The 20,496-nt window shown below is 34.8% G+C and overlaps 2 protein-coding genes across 2 annotated transcripts; one reads left to right on the plus strand and one right to left on the minus strand.

Moving 5' to 3' along the window:
• Nucleotides 1–2,643: 2,643 nt before the first annotated feature.
• On the minus strand, nucleotides 2,644–12,161 carry LOC123541578 (cell division control protein 42 homolog). Its single transcript, XM_045327148.2, has 3 exons — nucleotides 11,872–12,161; nucleotides 7,725–7,783; nucleotides 2,644–4,135 (listed from the first exon to the last, which is right to left on the minus strand). Exons 1-3 carry the CDS (start codon nucleotides 12,014–12,016, stop codon nucleotides 3,728–3,730), a joined length of 612 nt encoding a protein of 203 aa, XP_045183083.1. The 5' UTR covers nucleotides 12,017–12,161; the 3' UTR covers nucleotides 2,644–3,727.
• Nucleotides 12,162–12,273: 112 nt separating this feature from the next.
• Nucleotides 12,274–13,528, plus strand: LOC123541585 (prolyl-tRNA synthetase associated domain-containing protein 1-like). The gene is made up of 2 exons (XM_045327159.2): nucleotides 12,274–12,568; nucleotides 12,984–13,528. Exons 1-2 carry the CDS (start codon nucleotides 12,476–12,478, stop codon nucleotides 13,401–13,403), a joined length of 513 nt encoding a protein of 170 aa, XP_045183094.2. The 5' UTR covers nucleotides 12,274–12,475; the 3' UTR covers nucleotides 13,404–13,528.
• The last annotated feature ends 6,968 nt before the right edge of the window (nucleotides 13,529–20,496 follow it).

Raw genomic sequence — 20,496 nt, forward strand, 5'->3', positions numbered from 1 at the left:
AGAGATTTAATCCATGTACCTGGATATTCAATCAAATATAAACTTGTAAATCTATCAGTCAAAACACTTGCCCGAACCACTGTATTCGTTTAACAATCCGCCGCAATTGTGTTCCTTTATTCTTAATGGCATTCTTATATTACTCATAATGGCATATCTACACTAAGCAACCACACATCGTCTTCTTTCACGTAACGCTTTAAAGATGGTAGACCCGTAAAGAGAAAGCTACAAACAAGTCACTTTCAGTTTATGTGTCAGGAATACTGCCTCGAAATAATTCATATTTCTCTCATCTTTGTAAAATATATAGTCATCATTATGTCCCATTTTGCACTTGTGCAATTTTAGATGCTTTAAGCGATCTTCATACATCTGGCAGAAATTCTAGATGTCAAAACACAGTTGGAGGCAAAGGTCGAATTTCATTACTGTAATTTTAAAGAATAAAATACATGTTCGAACAAGCACATTGTCAGGATCTGGTCAAAAGAACGTTAACAAATCAACTTACACAAAGTTCAAAGGTTTGTATCTTCTTTAGAGTATTTAGAAAGTATATTATTTTTTTTTGTTTGTTTTGGGTTTAACGCCGTTTTTCAACAGTATTTCAGTCATGTAACGGCGGGCAGTTAACCTAACCAGTGTTCCTGGATTCTGTACCAGTACAAACCTGTTCTCCGCAAGTAACTGCCAACTTCCCCACATGAATTATCAGAGGTGGAGGACGAATGATTTCAGACACGATGTCTTTTAGCAAATCGTCACGGAGAACATAAGCCCCGCTCGGGGATCGAACTCGCGACCCCGCGATCAGTAGACCAACGCTCTCCCTACTGAGCTTAGCGGGTGGGCAGAAAGTATATTAACCTATACAGTTTTGCAAAGGTCTTTTAAATCTCTTAAACAGACAAAATAGAATTTGATCATAGAGGTTATGATATGTCACTAATGAAATATATAACCTATCATCAGTTTTTGAACCCTTACAAGTACCAAATGTTTTACTACATTTCATTCTCTGCTCGAGGGAACCATGTGAGAATTTTGATGTCTTCAGACAAATTTCATGCGCTTACATGTACAGTTGCAGAGGATTAAACCCCATCAACCATACAAACAGATAATTATAGTATATTGATTTCCCCCCAAAATCTGCGACACGGTTTCCAAAAGCTGAGAACAGAGTAGAAAATGCATTTTTCTATAAGGAATTACCACGTATTCTGACGCAGCTTTTGTGTAAGGGTAAGACAAAACAAGAGCTGTCACCAATGGTGACAAATGCCCCCGCAGCACCTTAATCTTTGACCTGGTGACCCCAAAGTCAGTAGGGGTGGTGTACTCAATAAGTACTATCAGCATGTGAAGTTTGAAGGTCCTGGGTGAAGTGGTTCGCATGTAAAGTGCCTTAATGCAAACAGTTAACGTTGGCCCCTGTGACCTTGACCTTTGACCTGGTGACCCCAAAGTCAGTAGGGTTGGTGTACTCATAAAGTACAATCAGCAAGTAAAGTTTGAAGGTCCTGGGTAAAGTGGTTCGCGAGTAAAGTGCCTTCATGCAAAAAGTTAATGTTGGCCCCTGTGACCTTGACCTTTGACCTGGTGACCCCAAAGTCAGTAGGGGTGGTGTACTCAATAAGTACTATCAGCATGTGAAGTTTGAAGGTCCTGGGTGCAGTAGTTCGCAAGTAAAGTGTCTTCATGCAAAAAGTTAACGTTGCGACTCTTTTGAACGAACGAACTAACGAACGAACGAACGGACGGACAGTTGAAAACTAATATGCCTCCCTTCGGGGGCATAAAAAATACTGGGTTTTAGTCCTGATTTTATAGACATTGTGTTTTTTAACATGTTTAAAGGGTGGAAGATGCTTTGCAGTCAACATTGCAGGATAAATGCCAACATCCCCCCCACCCACACGAAAATGCTTGATAGAATAAAATATAAAGTAAAAAAAAAAGAGGCAAACTGCAAAATAATCTGACATCAGCTTGATGATGTACACTGTATACCAAGTTTCATTTGATTATGGAAACTGTATGACGAGTTGAGTACACCAGCTACAGACGTAGTTGTTATATGGAAATGTCCCCCCCCCCCACCCCCCAAAAAAAGCGTCATAACTAAAAAATAATAATCAGACATGAAAGTCCTGCCAAAATGCACGTGTGCACTTTCTGGTGACGATGCACACCAAGTTTCTTCCAAAACTGTAGGAGCCGAGTACAGAAGAAAGTGTGACTGACAGACGGACTGACGGATAGTTCAGACACACACTACATGCCTCCAGGGTCTTCGACAAACGCTACTCATTTCATTTGTGTTTAAAGTCATCTGGTACAATTTAAGATTACATAATTTCTGAACTGGATAGTCTTAAAAAAATATTTAAAATACTAAAACTTTAAGCAAATATAACCCTTTTCAAAGTTACGGCTCAAAAATACATAACATATTTCGTTGAACAGGAAAATGCACTTGTTTTCTACTAAAATTACTTTGCCTCATTTATGACTAATAACTAAATATCTAACAAGGCTAATTTCCGTGAAATACTGAAATATCAAAACTCTCTACAGACATCACTTTGATTCACTTTTCAACTAAGTCAATGAAAATAGAAAATAAACAACAAAGGGTTAGATTTGTCATTTATTATGAAAGGAAATAAACTTCCTGAAGACAAAAAGACAAGTGTACATGAAAATGAAGTCACTTATCTCATTAAGGCTTCAAGTAGGCCGTAAGTTTGTAAGGAAAAAGCGAAATGATCGCACAGTTTCATCTTATAGATTAACCAAACAATAGCAAAATACATACACATGTATAATGTAAATGTAATGTTAAATGCTTTCCAAAATTGCATACTCGGCACAAGTAAATCCGGACAATATTCGATCAATAATAAATGTAATTTAACAATTTAGAAAAGCTGCCTTCTAAATTGACATTTCATGTATATACATATATAACATTAACAAAGGAATGCATAAATGAATTTAACGATAAAAATCGCTATGGGGGTCTTGTACAGGCTGTCACAAATGTCCATTACACTGTAAAAAACGTAAATTATAGCAAAACTATGTAGTCAATATTGTAAGTAAATGTCTGGGTTGATAATGATACCCCTCTGACCGTTGACAATAAGCAAGATGTATATAAAAACATGTAAGATTTCAGACGGTAGCCAGCGGGTATAGTAGTTATCACGTACTAGTGATTTACACGTTCACACACCGATTGTCGTAAAAAATAGGTGGGATCTGATTGTATATATAATTACATTGGACATTTTTATAATAGAAATATAAGGTTCAAAATGTACCAGTATGTTATTTCTTAATGTATTGTATACCATTTAATTTGACTGTTTGTCATATGATCAAAAACGGGTTCTCCTTTTAAGAACAATTTAATTGTAACTAATTTGATAATAACATTACAGGACCTCTTGTGGCTCGAGGAGCATACATACAGCACATGTAGTTCATGTACACCATACAGTTAATCAGGTGATATCAAAATTTTTGCATAGATTGTTCAATTACAAAGCCCTGATGTGTTTCCGTGAATGCTTTCTATATACACACTATATTGCACACATACTGACAGCAGCTTTAAGTAATCTATGCTTTGGCAGTTGAAATTCTAATTTAACCATCTTCTGAGATGGTCTATTAATATTGTTATCACTTGAAAATGAACACATTTAATATGAAATCATAAAATAACACATTTTCGTCGTCCTCGTCTCGGAGCTCGTCGCTTAATCTTAGGTTCCAAAACAGCTAACATTGCTTCGTCAAAAACGTCCTTGAGACCTTGTTGTGTTAATGAACTACATTCAACATAACAGTCTGCATTTACTTTTTTAGCTAATCTAGCACCTTCTTCAGGAGTCACTGGTTTTTGTCTTCGTTTTTGAAGTTTTTGGCGAACTTTTTCGTCATCTCGGAGATCTATTTGAGTTCCAACAATGAGAAAAGCGGAAGTAGGTGAATTACTCCGCACTTCCGGTAGCCATTTTAATTCCAAGTTTTTCATAGTGTCTGGCATAACAACTGAGTAACTCAAAAGAAACACATGTGTGCCTGGATATGACAGAAGACGTAACCCTTCATACTCTTCCTGAAATAAAAACACAACAAAATAATGAAGGTGAAAGACTTATTTCTTTCACTCCCAGGACGCTTATTATCAGTATTCAGACCCCGTGGGTTTTTCTTTTTCAAGGTAGGTAACTCCTGAGGCTATTCAAACTTTGTATAATAATGCTCCTTTTCTCAAATTTGCTGAGACTGTAATTTTTTGGAAAAAAGTATTTTAAAAGAAAAAAAAAGATTATCTAGTCGGTAGCCTGGCTAGACGCTTGTATATAGAGTCAATATCAATACATGTACCCTTATATCTAAATTGTAAAATGTATAAAATACAACTGATACAAATGAAAGCAAATGTATAAACTAGCATCACTACATATACGGACATTTTATTTATTACCGAAGTTCACCGTTATGCTCTGATTTATATACACATTTCAGCCTACATGCAAATAACTGCATTATTCAACAACATAAAACCAGAGTTAAAACTGTCATTCAACGTTAATGCAAGATAAAATCCTAATTACTTGTGTTAATGAGCCAGTTTCTCAATTTAAAACTCTGTATTTTCGTTACATACAACAGGTGATTCGTAACATTTTCTTATCTTTATGTTATTTTCGTAACACAGACATAAAAAAGAAACCCACATCGCTTGTTTGTTGTGAACCAGTTCCAGATCAAAGCAAAATCAAAGTGATACGATATAGCACTAAAAGTTGTATCTTAATGGAAAGTTATAATTGTTCCCGATGAAAAGCAAAGCTATTTCTGGCTGCCAGAGCTATTCCTATATGACTGCTATATCGCACGATATTGCTGTTTATGATTCATGCCACTATGACCGAGTTAGCACTAAATCAATAGAACATTCAGACCCAACTATGGAAATGTATCCTGGAAATGAAAACTGAATGCCTTTTTACATGTGTTAGACAATATCGTGTAAGTGTATATAGCATTTTCAAGTTTGAAAATAGGGCCCATATTCGGAATACGGAAAAAAATTCATCCGCTCAGACTGCGCAGAGGTGATTTGGGTCCGGGGGTTGGGTTCTGTCATATTCCTCGTATTCATTTAAGCCTGAAACTTGGACGTACTGGTTTCCCAGTAGTTTCCGGACCCAAGTAGTTTTCCGGACCTTTTACATTTCGTGCTGCATAGACTTTACGCCGTCGTAAAGCATCTGGGTAACAATATCGTATCATCTAAACTTCTGTTGCTCTAATATTAGCGAAAACTAGCATTACGAACGTGTTTATTATTTGAATATCCCGTTGTTTAACTTACTTCGATGTAATGTTTACACAAAGTTGTCAACTGGGGGGAATTCAGTTACAGTGCGCATGCGCAGAAATTGAGGCCTTGAAGGAAAATCAATCATTTGATTTCTCCTATTTACAGACGTACAGTAAAAGCATTCCGATTAGTATTAAAATCAAACAATGAATGTCAGAAAAAATCGACCTATTCACTATACTACGGCATTTAAATTATCGATAGAAATTAGGAACAAAATAGTAGAGTATTTACCTACGATACGTCTATCAATCTAAAGTTTGCAACAGTGTCATGCCGAGTGGTCAAGGCTTAGACTACAATTTTGCAAACTGTCTTGTTCCTTTGTTTTAAAAAAGCTGTTAATTATATTAAAATGTCTTACTTTTTTTGTAATATTACCAGTCCGTTAAATTACGTCCGTCATTTTAGCGTGAGGTGCAAACGTCATTCAAAACGTTATTGACGTAACTGTAATGAGCGTATTATAAATCTAGTATTTGTCAATTTTTTTTAAATATACTTTTCAAATCGTCTTTACGCTTAGAATTATGTTTTAATTTTGAATAAATTAAACGAAACGAAATGTTTGTTTTACAGAGAGGTTACAACTGTTACAATGAAAGGTACGGAAAACTACTCGGACAAATGAGATTTTAATGGAATTAATTAAACGTTTGAGGCTCACTACATTTGTGTTATGGAACCAAGTGTAATTCGATTCTGCATGGTGTAAACGAACAACCTAGCTTTTTTTCTGTGAAAAATTTATGTTTCTACTATGTTTTGTTTGAAAGTTACTCGCAAAAAATGACGATTTCGGTCCGGAAACTACTGGGAAACCAGTAGACTTCAAAATGCTAAAGTTTCGTTTTGCTACAGCACATATCGTAATGAAACTTGGCAAGAATGTGCCTTCTGCGCAGGTAAATTTTATTTCATATAAATATGCAATATAGAGGATATTACACGAGTTTCTTTTCATACTGAATTTATTAAACGAGTTGAATAAAATAATTAAATGCGTGGCTCCGTCGAGTTATAAACCAAGTCAATTCGACAAACGTCTCCTATACTAAAACGACGCCAACGTCAAAGCTTTATTCCACTATAGTTAGTGTAATACCAGAGTTATGCAATCCAACGACGTCAAACATGTGATAAAAATTATGGACAATCGAATATCTACTGTTCTTAAACTAAATTGTCAGGCTAAAATGGTGGCGAAACGGGCCAAGGATTTAGCTTTCTCCGACACACTTTGAGCTCCTAACGGTGTGAAAGAGAAACATAAAACTATCATTTTTACATTTTGGCCAGAATGTTATATGCATGACGGTTTGTTAACAGTTAAAATAGTAATTACTTCATACGTTATTATACAGCTTTGCTACCTGATGAACGTATAACAAGGCCTTAAGCAACCACAAACAATATAGTTTTTGCTTAATACCTGTGTTTCTTTAACATTAATTTACTAAATCTATAAACGCAAGGTTGATCTTTATTTTGTAATATTCATGTTCGCAGTATTGGATTTGCAACAAAATAGTTATATATTTAGTAACTGCAAGGTCAAACCTACGATCTAAAGAACGAGTTGCTGGCAATATTTCTGCTATAAAATGAGTTTAAAAGTATTTCCGCCGGACACTGCTTAGTCCAAAGTTTCTGTTCAAATACTGCAGATTTTTTTCATACTTCAATTCGAAATACATGTACAGGTATGACAAATTATTTATACGTGAGTCTGTTTTACACACCGGTAAACAAAACAATAACACAATACAAAATTCAAGGACATGCTTTTAAAAAAATGAAGATGTTTTCCTTGTAACGATGTTTCGAGTTCGCAAGACTTTAAGTGCTTGTGTTTTCCATTTAAGGAGCTTAAGTATTACTCGTACAGACATTAAAACTTTTAAGTACCTATACTTTATGAGTCCTGGACTGGTTCAGGCAGTATCAGGCAGACGACTGTACCGTTTGTTCAAGCAACTGCATATAAACATATGTTGTCTGATGTGCATACATTGTCTTAAAATGCTCTAGTCTGCTACTTCACTCTCTTTATTACATTTAATCTCCATGTAAGGGTGTGCCGGCATAACTGATCATGTGTCGGCTGCTTTACTGGAAGTTGTAGGTTTGAATCCTGCTTTCACAATGGGCGCATTACAGGGCTCCTCGAAAGGTTTACATTTTTTTTTCTTCGGATGCGGACCCGAAATTCAGCCTCAGTCTTCTTAACGACTGAGTTAACAAAGACTGCTTTCGTGTTAAAGATAGCTTTCGTCTTAATCTAAAGATGTGTAAACATGTAAAAATATCTCACCTGACCGGCTGTATCAAAAAGGCCTAGCTGGTATGAGGTACCCCGTATGGTGACAGTCACTGAAACAGATAAAAATAAATTAACATGAGTCAACAGTGTTAAATGTGGTATCATTATTCAGCATGGGGGTAATTAAGGTTTAAATTGCATAAAAACGCTTGTCTCAACGTTTATGTTAATTTGATATAAGTAAACAAACTTGAGAAAAGCAGTAGAACATTTTCTATAGATGCTAGTCTTTGGGATGGTTAATGCGATCTAGTTGTAGTGTTTCTACTGTCATATTTGTTTACCCCTATGTAGTAATTTGTGTAGTAATTTGTAATGATAATGTAAAAGATTGTTTTCCTTTGAATTCACGTGGTAGTAAATGAAAAATACCTGTGAAACGACTCGGCTAAACCCTTGTTAATTGTTGAATCTATTTTTCTTTGAAAATAGTTGTTCGGGAATGAAAATATATGTTGTAATTACTATCGCTGGCTATAAACTTAGAACTTTGAAGCTGAATGCCAAAGAGAAAAAACATAAATGTGGTATTTATACGTCGTTTATCTTTTCATGAAAAAAGTGCTCAATTCCGTTTAAGTTCTTATGAGCGTTATCAGGTAGGCTACATGCTAGTGCCAGAATTAGCTGAAACTACATGTATGATAATACCAAGTGTAATATTGATATTTTGGTAGCATTCTTCAGCTATCTGGTTGTGACAAGGTTAATTCGTACTTCTATAACAGGTTCTCATTTGATGAGCCTACTAACTAATTCTATGCCAGTGCGACTTGAAATTACGTAATACAGACAAGGTTCGTCTTTAAAGAAAACATACATATAACGTTAACTCTTAGAAGTTTTTTTTTTATTTTCATGGAATAAGGAAGGTCATTTATTTAGTGTGTGAAACTCTGTGTGAATTTTTGCTAACGCACACCGAATTTGTGACCCGAATACGAATGACATGATATCGAAAGAAGATATTTACATAAGATAACAGAATTTCGTGTGAACTGCACACATCATGCACGATGTTTATTAAATATCCTGCTCAAATACAACAAATTCAATATGTTTAGTCATGGTTTATACTAATCGCCAATCCTACTTTAAAATTCAATCCTATTAAAATATAAATCAACATGTTATTTCTTTTGTAACGGATGAAAAGTCACAACCGTATGACTCATTTTATACTTCCCGTTTATAAACATTTTATTTTGAGAAATAATACGACAACACACGTACAAGTTATGAGAAAAAGATAGGGTATGGGTCAAGTCATATCAGGATGTTTTGTTTAAATTTATCATTATGGAATATGTCACTGATATGTCGTGTTGAATTCGGGATTGTCGCAATACACTTATCTATTATTATATACGCCATATTTCGGAAGTATGTTAACAATTTCAAAATATGTGGATCATTCAGATCTTAGAGAATGAACAGCTATTAATGAACCGGAAGATTTTCTTTTTAAAGCCATAAGAATATTACTTTGCAATATACGTATAATATGCTACTTACCTACTTACACATTAAATGACCGTTCATTTGATTATATTCATGTATTTGACCATCAATGTCAATTTTCACATATATAACAGCCACAAATGTGTATGCACATAGGGGAAAATGCAAAAACCCGGGACATCCAGGAGAGACGCCTGTATGACTCAGTGTACATATAAATTGACAAGATCTTTATGAACTGTGATCATGATTGTCTGTAATTGTGAATTATTGTCCTATTTTATGTGTTTTATTGCACGCTACAGCAATAATCTACCGACTTTCCTAACACATTTGCTCAACATATGCATGCGCTGATTTTTAGACGATGGCTTCTAGGCAAAACTGATAAGAATATGTCGTGATCATTATCCAGTGATAATTACTTATTAAGCGATAATTGATACTGATTGATGAGGATAAATATTCAGCGAGCGTTATGACACCTGATTAGATACTTCCTTACTGTTACAACATCTTTTATGTCTTGATGATACCAGAGAGATTTGACATCGCGCCAATTTACAATAACAATGGGTTTCGAGTCTGAATCTTCCTGCCCTATTTACCACTTTATTTCCTCAATATCCAATTAATTTCCTCGGATTTTCATCAATTTGAAGCAAATCTCTAGGAGGCATTAATTATATAATGAACTTTCTCCAATCTTAAGTTTCTAAATATATAAGAAACTTTCTCATATCTTTTGTTTCAAGTTATAAAAAGGAAAATGAACAAGGTTCGGGAAATAGTACATGCGCTATTTTGAAGTATGGTTACAAAAAGATTTATATCTACTCTACACCGAACGATTAAACAATTGATCTCACCTGATAAAAGAATTATATGGCACAGTAAAAACAGACATAACACAAATATTTACACAACAGATCTAAACTTCTATTGATGGATGGGATCCTGGAAAACCTGGGATGGGCTCATGGGATGGGCTGGTGGGATGGGATGGGATGGGCTCAAGGACATGGGCTGAACTTATCTGCCCCTAAAATTTTCTCAGATTCTTGAAGGTTTCTTAAGGTGAACAGTTCTCTATAAAATAAATGATACTCCAGGGAATTCATGCCATACTGTCAATAAGATCTGGTCGAGAGTAACAAAATGGGTTTATGTCTTATTCTATAGGCTAATAACAGTAACTACATTTTCTTATTATCAATTGTTATCATTATTATTGTTATTTCACTTGATCCAGTCAGTAGTACACTTAATAAAACAGTAATAATTTTAAAGTAATATTATGAAAAAAAGAAACACGTAGAACAGTAATAATTTTAAAGTAATATTATGAAAATTAAAAAAAAATACTTCCTGCATGTGTATTTATAAGTGTTACCTTTATGAAATAAAAGTAGACTTATATAGTGGAAAAAATGTATTTGAATATCAAAACAAAACAATCTGGTATAATGAAGAATTATGAAGATAAAGGGTAGAATTACATGTATATATGTCACAGGGAGAAAATGATGAATTCAACAGTTGACCTCTAACCCAAGTCAGAGAATGAACCTACAACATTAATTTGTTTGATGAAAATTAATTTTGAGAGAAAATATGAAATGGAACTTATGATCAATCAATTCTGAAAAAAAGTTACTGAAAATAAAAAGAAAACAATAACTGACAAATTTCAGAATAAAAAGATGACAGAAATGAATTTAATATATTAGACATATTATAACATATGAAAAGGGGGATTCTCAAACATATGGCAATTTTCAGTTTATTGGTAATCGATTTTGATGTTTACATTAACAAAAAGCGGACAATAAATGACCATATTTTGTTCCAAATAATTACTTTTTAGTTCTACTTATCACAAAAAAAGATGTTTACATTAACACCAAGTGGACAATAAACGATTATATATTGTTCAAAGTAATTGCTTTTTTGCTTTACTTATGATAAAAAATACAGTCCATAATTTTTTCATCATTTATATTGGAACCGTAGAAGTACATTCTAACAAGTTAGAAGACAAAATGTTGGCATTTTCTTACTTTGTTTCCCTTCTTGGCAGCCAATGCAGTGTGAGGCCCATTCTGGGAATTGTAATTACAGGCTGTGTCCCTGTTACCCTTAGCTGACCTCTTAATTGCCCAGTTGAACTTTTAATTCATGTTTCTCACTATACATTTCTCTGACCTTGGGCCCACGATCCCATGACCTTCAGCCCATCCCATCCCATCCCATGAGCCCATCCCACGAGCCCATCCCAGGTTTTCCAGGCTGCCTTGATGGATCGCAAGCAATGTGTAAAACCACTTTTAAATAGATAATTATCAATTCATATTCAATAACGAGAGAAACAAATCTGCCCCACGGGATGATTGCCAGAATAAATTTCTGTAATCATGCATTGTACTGACGGTCATGATTCAGTTCCAGAAGATCACCAGGATGCCCTGTATTACAATCAGTAAATAACTAGGACACATACTATAACTGTTGCTGATGACAATCTTTGAAAAGAACGACCCATTGCAAATATACAAACTTGAACTTCAACAGCAAAACTTTGCATATTTTCGAAATGACACGAACTATATTTTTTTTATCTGTGCATACCATTTTGTTTGATATGCATTCTTTATATTTCCAATTTTTTTTAACTTACCTGCATAGTTATCGAAAACGGTCGGGACATATTCCGTTGGAAATCTGTTTGTTGCGTAGCTCATTAACATGCATGTCTTCCCGACGGCGCCGTCCCCGACGACAACACATTTTATAAACCGATGTTCGTCGTCCTCACCACTCATTTTTTCAAAAACCACAAATATTTTAAAAGTACTACAACTCGTAAAAATCCAAGCAATATCACAAAATAACACTGTTATCCACTTGTTGATAGTTATGTGTATGTATTAGTTGAGGAGATATGAATGGTATTCGGTGAAGCATGCATATAGCTTGAAGCTTAATCTAAATTTAGATTTTTTTCATATTTTGACCAATCCGCGGGAGTTTATATTTGGCGCTCGGAATTCCCCTAACTAGTAATTTCACAGGTAATAACGCTGAACTAGGTAAAATTTTGCAATATATATATATATATTTTTTAATGACGATAATCACAGGGGTGTGTTTATTGCTGTTTTTGAAATACATTACAAAATATTCTTCTTTGACTTTTATATTTCACAAGGAATTATTTACACGTTAACACCGGACTTCTGCTATTGCCGCTATTCACAAGGTCCCATTACCAACGTGTGGCCATGGCAGAGGGAGAGGGGATGATCGGTAGGATAGGACTAGAGACACGGCTGAGAGAATGGGGTATAGAATTCGACGTTGCGGAACATCCTGAGGTAAGCTAGATGTTAACATAGCTTTGTGTGATATGTCATTGTAGTATTTACAGTAACGACAACTACAGGCAGACACGTTTAACAGTCGGTTAAGAATTATTTCTACTGTCACCAATAGATGTATAAGTATCCGAGCATAATAGTTTTAGCTAGAAGCGGTCCAGTTTCTAAGCGTTCCCGATGTAAAATGCCCCATTAGTTAGTATTTGAATGTCATTATTTTTTTTATTCTCAAGCTTAGTAGCTCTACTGGATGCCTGGATTCATAATCAGGCGTCTTATTACAGCATCACTTAAATGACTGAACATCATTTCTTTACAGCTTTACCAGAACCGAATCTAATTAGAGCTACATGTACTATTTCCGAGTAAGTATCGTATAACTGTAAAAAAGAGGTCATGGTATCTGTTGCAGGTTTTCACTGTTGAACAAGCGCTACCACACATCGAACATCTGAACGGAATGTTTGCGAAGAATCTATTCCTTCGAGACAAAAAGAAACGGCTCTACCTGTTTTGCGCACCCCATGATGCTGACATAAAACTAAACGAACTTTCAAAACTTGTTGGAGCGTCTGGAGGACTCAGATTTGCAGACGAGAGCGTTCTCCAAGAGAAGCTTGGCTTAACACAGGGTGCTGTGACAGTATTCGGAATTATTAATGACAAAAATAAAGATGTGCAACTTGTTTTAGACAAACGACTATGCGATGGAACATATCCAAAGCTGTATTTTCATCCAATGGTTAACAGTGCCTCTACTGGTATTACTTCAGAGGGACTAAATTTATTCATTCAGAAATCCGGGCATGAACCCAAAATAATTGATTTGTGATATTCATCATGATTGATAGCATTTTGGAATACGAGCATTTATTTATTGTAGATAAGAAATATCCATTCTGCATATTTTACAACACAGTAGCGTTTTTACATTTAATAAAGTGTTAAGAGACATTATTTGACAAAATTATTTTATTTTTGATAGATATAAAACCAATCTTTTCTTCTGATTGAATGTCCATAAAGATCAGGCAGATAATAATTATATGTAGCGAGTTCTCTTCGAATAAAGTAACAAGACGCCAGCCATTTATGTTTCAGTAATTTATCTCGCTTACAACCTTACTACATACCATAACATTCTGACTAGTAAAATACTGTAACACAGGCTTATATACTCAGAGCAGCTCCAACTGAGCATCCGAGTCAATGTCCAGGTAAGAGCATGGACGGATAATGACATATTCACTTCTGTATATTCAAACAAAAATACGACGAACTACGTCGCGGCGCAACATCTGTCCGTCTGTATCTTGGTGCCGTTGTGATGCGCAGCTTAAGGTGGAGTGCGCCTAATTTGAAGTTGTCACAGTGGGTTCCGTTTCGACATTTTGTTTAATATAAAATTCAGCATATTCCTCGTAGAATGCGTATTTTACTTTTTTGATATTTCAGTAAGTTTTTTCTCTACAAACCTTCAAACACGACCGTTGACGTCCATTTTTGATGAACCATAATTTCACGTGCGTCAGACTGTTTTCTTAAATCGTTCTGTTCAGTCAACAAGTATCGATTTGATTGTTTCTCATCATATTTTCATTTAAAAATGTCTTTGAAATGGTGTAAAATTTGTGGAGATCATTTTAACGTTGAAGCCGATATTTACATTAAAGTGACGTCAGAGCGACAAATATGACGTTTAGTTTTGAATAAAAAGTTTGCGTTAATCTTGTCTCATGTAAAACCCAAACGATAGAATTTGACAAAAAACTAACATGATCATGAAAACTTTATTTTCTGTCGATTGAAGGAAAAAAAATGGGGTCACCGAATTCATTTTCGCGTAAAATTACGTTACGCTACCCCTACCCCCAAATAACAACGTAGCTTAGTTTGGCTGTTTTTCTGATATATCTCTTTTCAAATCTTAGTATTTTACATTCTCATTCATCAGTTGTTCACTACAGGCGTGAAACGAATCATGGAACGTGAGAAAGAGAGCTTTCCTTTCAAAAGAGGTCCTTATAACTGTAAAATTGGCGACTTCATTGAGAAATGGTTTGAATGCAAAATGTATAATATACGCCAATACGACAACTTTGCTTAAAATACGGATAATGTTATTTTTGAAAGTCGCTTTAAATATACTTTCTATATGATAAAGCTTATTTTTTCCAATTTTTCTTATTCAAAGTACCAATAAACACGTTTTCCGTTGTAAAACACTGCTAACAAAATAGGTAAAGCAGCTTACATAAACAATAATATTGAGTATATTTTATTGCAACACGTCTGTCAGTCCCGGTAGCTCAGTAGTTGAAATGTAGAATTTTGCGGGCTGTAGGTTCGAATCGAGGTAACTGTTTTTTTTGTTTTTTTTTTCTCTTTCAGGGTAACCACCATAATCATTCATTTTTCATGGAATATATTATTTTATTTAGACAAAAATATTATTAAATTAATTTCTGTTTAAAGCTGACCAGTCATCAGCTGTATGTAAACACATCGTATTATGAATGCATAGTCACGAAAACACTCGGGAATTTCGTGCAGGTTAAGTTCCTCTCTGGTATATAGTGCCAGTATTAGTGAAGTCAACATGTCAGAGGCGTCCACGTCTGTTGTTGCAAAGAGAAACATTGTTCAGTATAAGAATGATGCTAAATGCATACTACAAAATGTTCTGATGGTTATTTCAAGCATCATCATTTTTCCATATTTCAGTTCGTTATTGTATACCGTAGTGCTGTATTACTGCATTTTGAATATTTTCAGTTGTCTTTGAAAAAAAAAGTAATTAAAACATAAATAAAAAACAAAGATTTAAAAAAAGTATAAATTACAGTGGGATTCGAACCAACAATGGAAATAAAAAGAATCGCACATGCAAGGCTAAAGCTCTACGGCCGGTACTAATCTACTTCAAAGTAAGCGTTCCAGTTAGTAGAAAAATATAGAAGTGTGTGGTTAGATAATGATAATTATCGATAACCCTCCTGACTTGGACTCGTCCTAATAGTCACTCCGAAGTTATCAGACACGGACTGTATGACCCTTGACTCAACCGCCCCTCCAAGGGAGTAAAAGTTGTTTGTATCTTGTTTTTCCTAATATTATCCCTAACCCTCCCTAAGTACGCACACACGCACGCACGCACATCCCAAGGTCTTACATTTTTACTATTTCGTTTCTTACTTCACCACCCTAGTAACATCTGACCATAAGATAAGTTTCCATGGGCTTGCCCGGTTAATTACCCGCTCCACGCATACGTTCTTTGATGAGGAATTTGGTTTTACGGGTCAGAGTTAATTTTTCATTATTTTGAAATTTTATACCACAGGCGCTATTTGGAATAAATTATAACTTCTACAACTTCAGTATTCATGATATAAGAGAGGTTTCGTTGAGTTACAGCGAGTGTCAGTCACAACCGCTGCTTTCTTTCTTTCTTTCTTTCTTTCTTTTACCCCATCCACTTAGCTCAGTAGGAGCGCAGATCTATGGATCGCGAGTTCGATCCCCGAGTAGGGCATGCCGATTTGATAGAAGGCACGTGTCCGAAATCATTCGTCCTCCACCTCTGATTTATGTGGTGAAGATAGAAGTTATTTGTTGAGAATACAGAATCCAGGAACACTGGTTAGGTTAACTGCCCGCAGTAACGTAGAAAAACAGAGCTAAACCAAAAAAAAAAAAATCTTTCTTTTTTTATGTCATGGAATGTTTTCTTTACTCGTATTTCTTATGTTTCTAATATTAAGAAACAGTATTATGTATGGGATATGTTTCTATTATGTGTCTATGAATACAAGGATAACATTTGTACACACATCTCCGGAGAGCTGAAACCTCTTTGCAAAGGATGGTGTTTCTGTCTAGCCAAGTTGCTAAATAAATTAACCTTTTCAGAGCAACAGCCTCCGTAGCTGTTTTCCCGCGGTTATTCAGGAGGATTCACTTTATTCGAAATCGGGGTGTCCGACTACTCTCCAAACAATCGAAATATTTCCAAAACGTAAAATTTGTAATAAAGTTAGATAAAATAATGTTTACTCGAACATGATGTTATAATTACATAAAGGCTTTCTAAATTTTAAAAAAGTTGTATTAGCACTTTTTTCCGAGTTATGTTAAAATGAATATTTCTCATTTTCACCTACGTTTTACTTTTTTCATACTGTGCCGAGGACGGCCAGGTTCTGTTTAGCCCAGTATAATTTTCTGAAGACTGGTTGTTGTTCGAATCTGCTTCATTAAGAATGCACCTATATTAACTAATAAGATATTTATGGCATATATTTATAATGTAGGCCTATATTTGTTTGCCTCAGTTCTATTAGCGGCATGTGATGGAATTATATACTGGTACTTGTTAAAATTAAAAGGCTGAGATAATTCAAATAAAGGTTTTTTTTTCACTATATTCTGTCGTTTTTTTTTTAATTTATTTTTTGTAAATGTTAACAATGTAATATGCATCGATACACCAGTTTTCATGTATTATTATTAAGTTGCGAGATAAATAATTTCACTTGTAACGTTGAATGAAATCATTAATAGTTGTAAAGGCCTCTTTTGATTAAATTCTACTGAAATAGGTTAAAGATGAGTTTGTCTTGATCACGAAAATCAGAAAATCCATTGAATTACGCATTTTCTTTTATCTGGGGTAGGAGTAGAGTAATGTAATTCAGCGCAAAGGATAACGGGGTGTTGATTTTGTCGCATTCTCATATATCAAATATAATCTAAACATTAAAATCTGAGTTCTACACAGAAATTATTTCGCTAATGTTTTAAAGACTATTTTGATTTAATTTTACTAGGAAAAATAAAATAGTAGAGTTTATCCTAAAAGGAGGAGATACATGAAAAAATACTCAATTGCGCTATCTTGTGATTTGGGCGTGGGTGGTGGTGGGGGGGGGGGGTAGGTAGGGGTAGCGTAACGTAATTTTACGCGAAAACGAATTCGGTGACCCCATAATTTTATTCCTTCAATCGACAGAAAATAAAGTTTTCATGATCATGTTAGTTTTTTGTCAAATTCTATCGTTTGTGTTTTACATAAGACAAGATTAACGCAAACTTTTTATTCAAAACTAAACGTCATATTTGTCGTTCTGACGTCACTTTAACGTAAATATCGACTTCAACGTTAAATTGATCTCCACAAATTTTACACCATTTCAAAGACATTTTTAAATGAAATTATGATGAGAAACAAGCAAATCAATACTTGTTGACTGAACAGAACGATTTAAGAAAACAGTCTGACGGACGTGAAATCATGGTTCATCAAAAATGGACGTCAATGGTCGTGTTTGAAGGTTTGTAGAGAAAAAAATTACAGAAATATCAAAAAAGTAAAATACGCATTATATGAGGAATATGCTGAATTTTAGATTAAACAAAATTTCGAAACGGAAACCAAGAACTTCAAATTAGGCGCATTCCACCACTATAATGTTTGAGGTTATCACAATAGCATCAACGTTATTTTCAAAACCCGATCATTGCGTTTATTGATAGAACGCAAAGAACGTTGTACGCCTCCTTTATGCACCAGTCTGTTTCACTTTCTGTTTCAGCACCATTTAAAAGTAGTTAAACATGCATTATTGTATCACTAATTGTATGCACATTCACACTGAAGGGACCTCCGTGGCCGAGTGGTTTAAGTTTGCTGATTTCAAATCATTTTTACTCTCACCGATGTGTGTTCAAGTCCCATTCGGGATGTTGAATTCTTCATGTGAGGAAGCTATCCAGCTGGTTTACGGAAGGTCGGTGGTTCTACTCGTGTGCCCGCTCGTGATGAAATAATGCACGAAGGGGCATCTGGAGTCCACCTCTACCATCAAAGCTGGGAAGTTGCCATATGACCTATAATTGTGTCGGTCGGTGCGACGTTAAACCCAACAAAACAAAAAAAATATTTTCTTTGCTATGTACACAGTTATAATGACTCTCAGTATAACTCAGAAAATTGTGTTTATTTCATGCTTGTGCATCCACTGCATTCAGTTTTAAATGGATGGGTATAACAGTTTTTATATTGAAAGTCTTTACCTTACTGAATTTTCATGGATTGTAGAGAAAAGTCTCAATTTTTGCTTACTGTTCTCTTGCCTAAGTAGACTGGATTGTGGATATCTCGGTCAAATTCCACTCCCACCATGATTCGAACCCTCTTCTTCCGGGTAGGGGCCAGACGCCCTTCTGCTACTGTACTGCACATATGAAAGTACTTGTGCATATCATCGGGACCTCTTTCTAGTTAATGGATTGAATAAAGCAAAGTAAGTTGAGTCCAATGTCAGTGCAATCGGTGAGGAGATCTTGATTCGTGCACTTTACCGTGCATTGACATGTTTTATTTCGCTCTTCCGTCTATCAGCCTTTCCGTCCGACCGTTTTTCCCTGCATTAATCATTGAACGATGTTCACACGTACTAAAAAGTTAAAGAATTTTGATATGGACACAATCTACACGTAAGCAAAATGTCTAAATAGTCTACTCATATCTTATCAGATTATTTTTCCAGATATCAGAGAAACCTCATTGTACACTTAATATACAATTGGTGATAACTTCTATACAAAAGTTCATTCCTTTACGTTTGAATAGGTTACAAGTAAGTTATGAAGACGAACAGTCCGCTAAAATATTTTACGCTTCGGGGATACGGAATAAGTAACTAACTTGATGCTTCTGGTAAAGACATCTCTGAGCAGGCTGATCTAATTTTTGACAATAATTTGTTTTCCATTTCTAGTATACTGCAGGCGTTTTAGCAGAACTTGGTAGAGTAAATATATTCTTATGACATTATAGCATTAATTTTACTGTTATATACTAACCATTCTTCTGTGTTTTAGAGTTTGTCATAATATAAAATACTTACTGTATGATAATATCGGTGTATTTCCATGGCTATGGGGCTGATTAAGGTGATATTCTCCTCGGTCTATCAGCCTCGTTGAATATCAATTTTGTTAGGTCCAAAAACTTGGATAATTATCTCGTCATCATACAATAACTGTTTAGGTCAAGATCAGTAGAGCGTTTTTGGCCATCAATACTATCTTGCCTGAACCTGAAGGTTTAGGATGAGCTTTTTACAGGTGTCTAACATCCACAATTTACATAAACATTTTCTCTGAACTACATGTCAGAATTACACAAACTTCTCTCAAATTTGTTCGAATGGAGATATTTGGCTCCGTATAGGGGCCGCTAGACCTTAAAATAATATAAAAGCTTGAAACGACTTCTTTTCATGAACTGCTTGATGGAAACAATTTGATTTAAATGGGGCGCTTGGTCTCTTTCAGAACCAGCTAGGCTAAAATATAAATAATCTAAACGATTTCTTCTCACGAACCGCGTAATGGATCTTCTTCAAACTTACTCTATAGCATCATCATAAGGTCCTTTCAAAATTTATTCAAATGGTCGCTCCATACTAAAACTTTAAACATTTTTTTTCGAAACTGATTTTGTTCGATTTTTACACAGTGAAAAATACATTTTTGCCATAAAATTACATTTTGAAAGATATCTTAAAAAAATTTAAACAGATCCTACCACCACTCTGGGAGACCTTTAGAATGAATATACTTTATCTAAGGCAACAATTCACGGAAAACCGTCTTAAGAATTAGGTGGATTAAACAGAAGATATATAAGTATAAACTTTTAAATTAGATATTTCATCCTCATTCTACAGCCTGAATGTCACATATAAATTTTACTGTGATTTCTCGTACTGGCAACAGACAAATCACATAGTCAGAATTACAGTATAACAAACTCTAGAGTCATGATTTTGTGACATCATTGAAAAAGAAAGAAAGAAAGAAAGAAAAAAAAACAGAAATATTTCCTTGCTTCTGAACAAAAGCATTCGTGCGACTAC

This window comes from Mercenaria mercenaria, chromosome 1, assembly GCF_021730395.1.
Source record: "Mercenaria mercenaria strain notata chromosome 1, MADL_Memer_1, whole genome shotgun sequence".
In the NCBI taxonomy this organism is placed as follows: domain Eukaryota; kingdom Metazoa; phylum Mollusca; class Bivalvia; order Venerida; family Veneridae; genus Mercenaria; species Mercenaria mercenaria.